This window comes from Adiantum capillus-veneris, chromosome 21, assembly GCF_014529385.1.
Source record: "Adiantum capillus-veneris isolate H3 chromosome 21, ASM1452938v2, whole genome shotgun sequence".
NCBI classification, from domain to species: Eukaryota; Viridiplantae; Streptophyta; class Polypodiopsida; order Polypodiales; family Pteridaceae; genus Adiantum; species Adiantum capillus-veneris.
In genome coordinates, this window is record NC_140951.1 from 55,719,969 (window position 1) to 55,728,958 (window position 8,990).

At 44.9% G+C, this 8,990-nt stretch overlaps 1 protein-coding gene across 1 annotated transcript; it reads right to left on the reverse strand.

Annotated features, from left to right (window-relative positions):
• Window positions 1-1,432: 1,432 nt before the first annotated feature.
• Window positions 1,433-4,773, reverse strand: LOC147430982 (uncharacterized). Its single transcript, XM_086494490.1, has one exon. The coding sequence runs from the start codon at window positions 3,287-3,289 to the stop codon at window positions 2,606-2,608; it is 684 nt and encodes a 227-aa protein (XP_086350616.1). The 5' UTR covers window positions 3,290-4,773; the 3' UTR covers window positions 1,433-2,605.
• Window positions 4,774-8,990: the final 4,217 nt, after the last annotated feature.

The window sequence follows — 8,990 nt, forward strand, 5'->3', positions numbered from 1 at the left end:
ATCCTGATTCATCAGGGTATGACATATACTTCTTATTCTAGTGGTATGGGACACTAGAATAGGTAGTATGTAGATGACGACAGGCATAAGCTAATGTTGTTTAGTTTCATAAATTTTTCTTTTATTATGTGCTATTTTTGACACAACATACTAATTACTGTTTTTTACAAGTATTGTTTGCAGATTTTTATCTTCGCAACTGAGGACAGTTGCTTTCCAACGGAGAGGTATGTTATAGAATTGATATTTTATTATCTATTGTAACTGACAGGTGGCAAGAGCATCAACAGATAATGGATTATGCAGAAGGATGTTACATTTTATGTATATTTGATTATTCAAGTGCTCTTTGTGAGCTTTGGCCAATTATGTCCGGCCAGTCAGTTTGTACTCACTTTGACTATTCAAGAATCTATAAATCAAATACGTGCAAGAGGGAAAGGGTCACTCTTGCACGGGGGGAGATTGCACCCAGCGCCTGTGTCTACTCTCTCTCTCTCTCTCTCTCTCTCTCTCTCTCTCTCTCTCTCTCTCTCTCTCTCTCTCTCTCTCTCTCTCTCTCTCTCTCTCTCGTCGTGCCGGTGTGGCACTCCGCTCTAGGAGGCGTATCTGCACGTGCTCTACTTCTCTCTCTCGCTCGATGTCTCTCTATGTTGTGTATGGCGTGGGATATGTGCGAGGATGGTTGTCAGGTATTCAGCTTTGTCGATTCTTAGGCTTGCCATATGTTGTTTTCTCTGTTTTGCAGGGCCACCGCGTTCTCTGTTTGTAGCACGAGGTTCCCTCCCCATGCAGCTCACGGCCTCCTTCTCCTAAGTGGCGCTCTGGCGGCCCTTCCAGCAGGTGGAACCCCTCGTCATGGCCCCTTCACCTCCCTAAGCTCTGCTCAGTGGTGCCATGGTGACCTCCCTCTTGGCATGCCATCCCGTGGCTTTTTTTCCTCTGTAAAAACTCCCTCCCTTCACGCAACTGCTGCCGTCCATGCAAACCTCCAATTGGAGAGGTTTTCTTTTTCCTGAGGGCGGACTGCAGCCCACCACCTTGCAAGAATTCTTTCTTAAACTTGGGCCGCTTTCCCAGGCCATCCTTTAGTGACCCTTGTCGATCGGTTGAAGAAAACCCCTTCGACTTCTCCTCCGGCACACACTTTCAATTCCTTGTGGCAAGCATCCCACCATGAGAGCAACCGACATTCGGCTATACTGATATCGGCTTTCCATATCATACCACAAAAGCGCATCCTATGCCAAGTCTTGATAGCCACAAAAGAGCATAAGAAAAGCTTCAAGGTGTCAAGATATCCGCCAATAGAAGCGCCAATCGGCACAAACGTTGACAACATCAAAGGGATATCCTCTTGCCCGAGTTCTCGATCGACAAACAAAAAACACATATCCTCAAGCACATGAAAAGCCCTGCACATGCTGATCTTGATGTCCGATCCAACATACACATTATAGCACCTTTCGCCTTCCAAGTCTTGAGAACCACAAATGACCTGTACAATGTCACATTTGGCATACACATCCGGGCAGTAGAGTGTCGTGCAGATAGCCTACCCCAAATCCCATATCACAAACCTGATAGCACTTGTATCTAGCACTCCTCGTCCCATTCCCAAGCTTGTGATATCTATACTTACTCTTGTCTCTTGGCTCCTTCAAATAACTGCCCAATGTACCCATCACCTGCCTGCAAACGGCCATGCCTGGACCTCTTGCACTTCCATAGGTCGATCATCTTCAGCAGTACCATCATTGCCCAACCCCACGTTGAGCATTCATGCTCAACCATAGCATTATTTAGATAATAGAAAATTGCATAAGAAGCGAGAACCTAATAGTATAATAAGAGGTTATATGTAGTATGTAGAACTATATAGATAGATAGAGAGGGACAGCTGCATAAACCCCCCGGATCGAATGGAAAGCCTCGAGCTTCCCCAAGCGCAGTGTAGGCCCCATCTGGGTCAAATACATGGCGTTGAACATAGCCATCTGTCTCTAGTACATGCATAATCAGTCTCTTTTTTTGCACATGTAAGCCCAAAAATCAAGCTCTCGTGCAACTTGACATAACATCGACCTTCAACCTGTATCCATACACCGGCTTCATACACAAACAAGCTTGTATACCAACCTGTGAAGCATTTCCACCATACATCATGATTTTCTCACCTGCTAGAGAGCTCTCCATAGCATAATCCTCTTCAAAAAAATCCTAGCAACCGATGCAAAGATACCTTTAGAGCAACCCTCAACACCATATGTATCCATGTCATGGCATAAAGTAGCAACACACTGCAATTTGCCTCCACCTGCTGCATATCCAAGCCTACATGTGTTCCAAGCATACCCTCTATTGTAGGTTCTTCAAATGGCATACACTCCATACCTGACTCACCATGCCAATCTTTGTCTGCCATAGCCTTTGACACTTCATCTTCAACCACTTTATGCGAGAGCAAATTGGATTGCTCAACCACCTTTGCCTGCTCTTCAAGGACTTCTTCTACGACCATATCATCTGCTAAGCAAAAGAAAAAGCCATGATCTATTACCTCATCTTTTGGTAGACCGACATCAGCAATACCTTCTGGAATGCACTACCACTCTTCAACACAATCGGTAGGGCAAGGTTGCCCAACCCCCTGGCTAGCTTCTCCCTTTACATCTTTGACCATCGCTTTGCCAACATCGTCAAACTTGTCCTGCGAGCTCTGATCCATAGCTTCATTGGATTCTTCATGCATACACTCTTTGGCTAGGACTGCATCCTTGCTAGTCGAGCTAACAGACTCTTGTATAGCAGCACACCAAACTGGAGGCACAAATGGAAATGAATGACCAGAATAGCTTACCAATGGCAAAGCAGCCACCTCTTTGACGCTTGAACTCCCCTTTGGCTTCATGGCATGACGCAACTCCATTGCCGAGCTATATCCATAGTCTGCCGGCTTTGACAAACCCATCTCTAGCTTCTTCTTTGCTTTCCTGCTCTTTGCCTTTGCCAAGCAAACCATTTGCGCATAGTCCTCTACACCACCGCACTCGACCTTTGCTTTGATTCCCGGATGCAAGCATGCTAGAAACTGCTCTTGCTTGAAATGGTCTCCATTTCGCACACATGTAACAGCAGCTAGTCTCTCCCAAATAGACTCAAATTTATCCAAAAACAAAGCAAAATCTTCACTTACATCCTGTTTGAGCTTGCTCAATTTCTCACCCAAGTCCAATGGAGAAACTTGCTTTTGAAAGGCTTCAACAAACTGTTTGTGAATCTCGCTCATCGACTGACGATCTGCAACCTTCAATCCTTCAAACCAGGCTTTGGCTCATCCTTGTAGAACCAATGGTAGGGCCTTCAATTTGGCTTCATGTCCACAAATTCCCAACTGCAACAGGTATAGCTCCAGATCGGAAAACCAATCCAACAAGCACCAAGTCAATATCATGCATCATCTTCAGGCTTTAAAACTTCACTGAGGAGCAAGATCCTCAGTGGCGGCACCAGTGATGGGATGGGGGAAAAGGATACAACACCCTGCACACAATACACTACCTCTCTATAGCCCAAGGTAATAGTCTGCACCCCTACCCACACAGAATCACACACACATGCACACTATCTTCCAACCTTCACAACACACACCACCCTCGAGCAATCACGACTACCCACCACATGAACACTTCAGTACAATAAATCCATCAACAAACCCTTAGATCTCGACACCAATGGATACCTACAATTCCCCAACCTGTGAATGCACTCACACTAGGAGACGACACACATCTCGACCACCCCCAAGACTTCGCTCACACAATATTATCTCTCCCTCTCTCTTTGCACACACACACATACTATCCGGAGCTGCAGCTACCGCGGATCTTCGGCAAAAGACTAGACGAAGAATAGATTGGAGCCAACTAACAACCGTAAGTTCACTTATCCATTAAAAACCTCGGAACAATGATGCGGGCTATCGCCCGTGCACAAGGCATCATCCACGCTTCCTTCACCCTTACACAAAACCTTGGCGGTTCTTTCCTTGCTCCCGAACTTGCCTTCCCTGTTGCCCGCCTTCACGGGCTCCTTTTGGCGGCTTCTTCCTTCCACGGACTACCCCAAGGCAGCCCTCCCTTTGCGATAATCAAAGGCCTCCCTTGTTTATGGTGTTGTTCCCCCTCAGCAACACCATCACCTGACTCCCTCGTCAACTGCACCAGGTCTCAGGCCCCCCCTTCTCTGCCCGTCTACTGCAGCCCTCGCGGCATTCCTTTTCTCTCCTTCTGGACCCGCCCCTTCTCAATTGGAGGCTCCGCAGCCCTCGCCACCTTTTCCCTCTGGAGTGGCTCTCCCCTTCCTTGCTACTAGCCCTCCTTGTCCCTGCTCGCCACAAGGCGGCCCACCTTGCTCCTCAATGACTTCAACCAACCCGCCTTCTCTGGCGCTTTTTGCACATAGGGGCTCTGCATCAGCCCTCCTCCACAACCGGTTGGCCCTGCTTGCTCACCACCGAGGTTCCCTCCCCATGCAGCTCACGGCCTCCTTCTCCTGAGTGGCGCTCTGGCGGCCCTTCCAGCAGGTGGAACCCCTCATTCTGGCCCCTTCACCTCCCTAAGCTCTGCTCAGTGGTGCCATGGCGACCTCCCTCCTGGCATGCCATCCCATGGATTTTTTCCCTCTATAGAAACTCCCTCCCTTCATGCAACTGCCGCCCTCCATGCAAACCTCCAACTAGCGAGGCTTTCTTTTTCCTGACAAACTGCAGCCCACCACCTTGCAAGCATTCTCTTTTTATCAAACCCTTAAACTTGGGCCGCTTTCCCACACTGTCCTTTACTGACCCTTGTCGATCGGTTGAAGAAATCCCCTTCGACTTCTCCTCTGGCACACACTTTCAATTCCTTGTGGCAAGCATCCCACCATGAGAGCAACCGACATTCGGCTATACTGATATCGGCTTTTCATATCATACCACAAAAGCGCATCCTATACCAAGGCTTGATAGCCACAAAAGAGCATAAAAAAAGCTTCAAGGTGTCAAGATATGCGCCAATAGAAGCGCCAATCGGCACAAACGTTGACAACATCAAAGGGATATCCTCTTGCCCGAGGACTCGATCGACAAACAGAAAACACATATCCTCAAGCACATGATAAGCCCTACACATGCTGCTCTTGATGTCCGATCCGACATACACATTATAGCACCTTTCGCCTTCCAAGTCTTGAGAACCACAAATGACCTGTACAATGTCGCATTTGGCATACACATCCAGGCAGTAGAGTGTCATGCAGACAGCCTGCCCCAAATCCCATATTACAAACCTGATAGCACCTGTATCTAGCACTCCTCGTCCCATTCCCAAGCTTGTGATATCTATACTTACTCTTCTCTCCTGGCTCAATCAAATAACTGCCCAATGTACCCATCACCTACCTGCAAACGGCCATGCCTGGACCTCTTGCACTTCCATAGGTCGATCATCTTCAAATGTACCAACGTCGTCATCACAAACATGATTCTAAGCATGCATACTATTTAAATTTGTGCACAATTAAAAAGAGAACTAGTCTTATAAGACAAAAAGATGGGTCATTTAAAAGAAATTTGTACATTTGCTTACTCTAATGTAGCATTGAGAGCATTGACAAGGTTCTTACTATCCTTAAGCTATATTCCTTGCATCCATCTAGCATCTTTAAAAGGATGATTTTTAAACTTAATAAGATACCATCGAATAATCTTACCATGTCGTAGTACCTTGTCGTCATGCCGAAGGATAACTTCGGGTTGTAGCACCTCTTCTTGGTCTTCAACTTTGGGAGGGACTTCAATAATTGGTTCACTTGGGGGCTCTCCTTTGTAAGGATTGAGTAGGCTCACATGAAAAGCATTGTGTAAGAGCCAATGCTTGGGCAACTTGAGTTTGTAGGCCGTCTCATTGATAGGCTTCAAAATTTGGAAAGAACCATAGGATCTTTTTGCTAGCTTAGCATAATACTTTTGATGGCCTGTAGGATTTTTGCCCGTGGTTTGCCTCAATCAAGCCTTAGGAAACTTAATCAAGACCCAATCATTTTCTTTGAATGCTAAGGCCCTTTTGTGCTTGTTGACAACAGCTTTTTGCCTTTGTTGAGAGATGGATATAGCCTCCTTAATCTTTTGAAAAGATTCTTGTAGGTCACGGTTATACTCATCGGCGGCAAAGATCTTCCCATGTACTTTGAGTAGCAAGGGACTTTTCCCGTAGAAGTATGTACAGTATTATTGTAGGCATACTCTACAAGAGTTAAGTACTTTTCTCGTTTTGTGAGCGTTGATCTACTTCGGTAACATAAGTCTTGAGTAGATCGAGTATTGTAAGATTGGCTATCTCACTTTGGCCAACCATTTGTGGGTGATAGACCGAAGAGAAATTCAATCTTGTTCCTAGATTTTCAAAGAGACCTTTCCAAAAATTACTAGTCATTCTAGGATCTCTATCTGATACGATGGATGTTGGTAATCTATGGTGTTTGAAAATCTGAGATATGAAGAGAGTTGCCATTTGGTGTGCCTTAATAGTCTTTTTGAAGGAGTAAAGTGTGATTGCTTGCTAAACCTATCGACTATTGTCCATATTCCCGTATTTTCATGGATAGACTTGGGTAATCCAAAGATGAAATCCATGGATATACTCTCCCGTGGTGAATTTGGGATAGACAATGGCTGGAGTAATCCAGGTTGCTTCCCTCTATCATACTTGGTCTTTTGGCATACTACACATTTTGAAACATACACTTATATGTCCACTTTCATGGTAGGCCAATAGAAATATGTCTCTACTCCTCGAAGAGTAGGTTGAATACCTCTATGCCCTGCATAGGAAGGAGCATGGGATTCATACATAACTTTCTCAGGGAATGGGTAACACATAGCCTATTGCTGTGGAGAAGATAACCATCCTGCAAGGTAAATTGTTCTTCTTTCTTCCCCAAAGCAAGGGCTGACATTATGTCTCTAAAGTCAGGGTTAGTAACATACTCATCTATCATAGAGGATAGATCATTGTGAGTAGCTATAGACACCGCATTAACTTTTGGTTGTCGTGAAAGTGGATCGGCCACTTGATTGTGCTTACCAACGATGTGAGCAATATGGAAATTAAATTATGAAAGAAAATTTGCCCACCTCATTTGTTTGTCGGAAAGCTTGGTTTGCGTCATGAAATACTTGAGACTTTGGTGGTCGGTTCGTAGAATAAATGGAGTCCCCAATACATAGTGCTTCCATGTGTCTAGGGTATGTAGAGCATCTAAAAGCTCTTTCTCATAAATTCCCAAGACGCATTCATCGGTATTGAGCCTTCGGCTCTCATATGCTATGGCATGCCCTTCTTGAAGGCAATCACCACAAGCATCACATTGGACCTCAAATGGCTTTGAGAGATCCGGAAGCATGAGGACTGGCTGAGAGGTAAGCTTTTCTTTGAGCTTATAAAAAGCATTTTGTTCCTTAGCAGTCCATATATACTTAACGTTCTTCTTAGTTAAGTCGTGTAGTGGTCCTGCTATTTGAGAGAATTTTTCTATGAAGTGTCTATAGTATGCACACATACCAATAAAGCTTCTTAGCTCATGTAGATTCCTTGGATTAGGCCATGCTTTTATTACCTCTAACTTTGATGGATCCATACAAATACCATCTTGAGAGAGATAATATGACCTAGGTATTGAATCTCTTGAAGGAAAACTTTGCTTTTCTTTTGGTTGAGAAAAAGCTTGTTCTCCCTCAATGCTTGAAAAATCACTTGGAGATGTTGCTTATATTCCTCCAAATACTTGGAGTAGATGATAATATCATCAAAGAACACTCCAGTGAATTTGCAGTAGGGTCTAAAAAATTTCTCCATTAGACGATTGAACGTAGCTGGTGCATTAGTCAAGCCAAAAGGCATGACTAGATATTCATAAAGACCAAATGTTGTGCAAAACGCGGTCTTTAAGATAATTTCATCCGCTATCCTTATTTGATGATAGCCACTTTTAAGGTCAATCCTACTGAAGTAGGTAGAGCCTTGTAGCTTATCAAAAAAATCGTCAACCCGAGGTACGGGAAATTTGTTTTTGATAGTGATATGGTTTAGTGCTCGATAGTGAACATGTATATGGATGCTAGTGAGCGTACATGTCTCTGCTCGATTCTCCTTTTAGGGAACTTCATATTGGCAGCCATGCGATCAAACCATGGCGCCCCTAGAATAGCATCCTCATGTTGGAGAGGAGAGATGAAAAAGTCTTCTTTGCCAACATAGCTTTGGACGTGAAGCCTCAACTTCCCAATCAAGGGAGTAACGGAGGCTTGTTGTCCCTTGAAAGTTGTGTCATCCGTTACCACATCTCCCATCTCGAAAGCTTGAATGCCCAACTTGGTGGCCAACTCCATTGATATGAAGTTGTGAGTAGAGCCAGGGTCAAACAAGATGAAGGCATCATGCTCTCTTACCGTTCCCCAAGCATAGGAAAATGATGATCCTTTGCAATGAACATCCTCTTTTGGAGCTTCGATGGTGGAAGCCCTAGGAGTCTCATTGCGAAAATTCTTCTTGGGGTAAGAACGATAGCCATGTCCTTGCTCCCCACACTTGAAACACTTATGGTCCTTGCGAAAAGCTTCAAGCTCTTCAGGAGAGAATTTGTTTTTGCCTTTGTAAACTCCCTTCTCCTTGGACTAATTATTGTTGTTGTTGTTGGATGTCACAAGTCTGTGACGTGGCTACTTAGTACACACACACCCTCTGGCATAGGATGTAGAAATGATGACGTGGCTGCCTGTTGCTAAAAATAGCCCTACAGAGAGCCTGGGAAAATGCTGACGTGGCCTACAATACGAACTGACTGCTGACATGGCATACTCGAAATTTGCGGTGCACATTACGAAGTGCTGACGTGGTAGCAGCGTGCGGCAGTTTACTTTTTTTGACTGATTTTGGCTACACAATTTA

What these genes read in the sequence shown, in the direction of transcription:
- LOC147430982 (XM_086494490.1), bottom strand. Translation starts at nt 3,289, where the DNA reads ATGAGCGAGATTCACAAACAGTTTGTTGAAGCCTTTCAAAAGCAAGTT.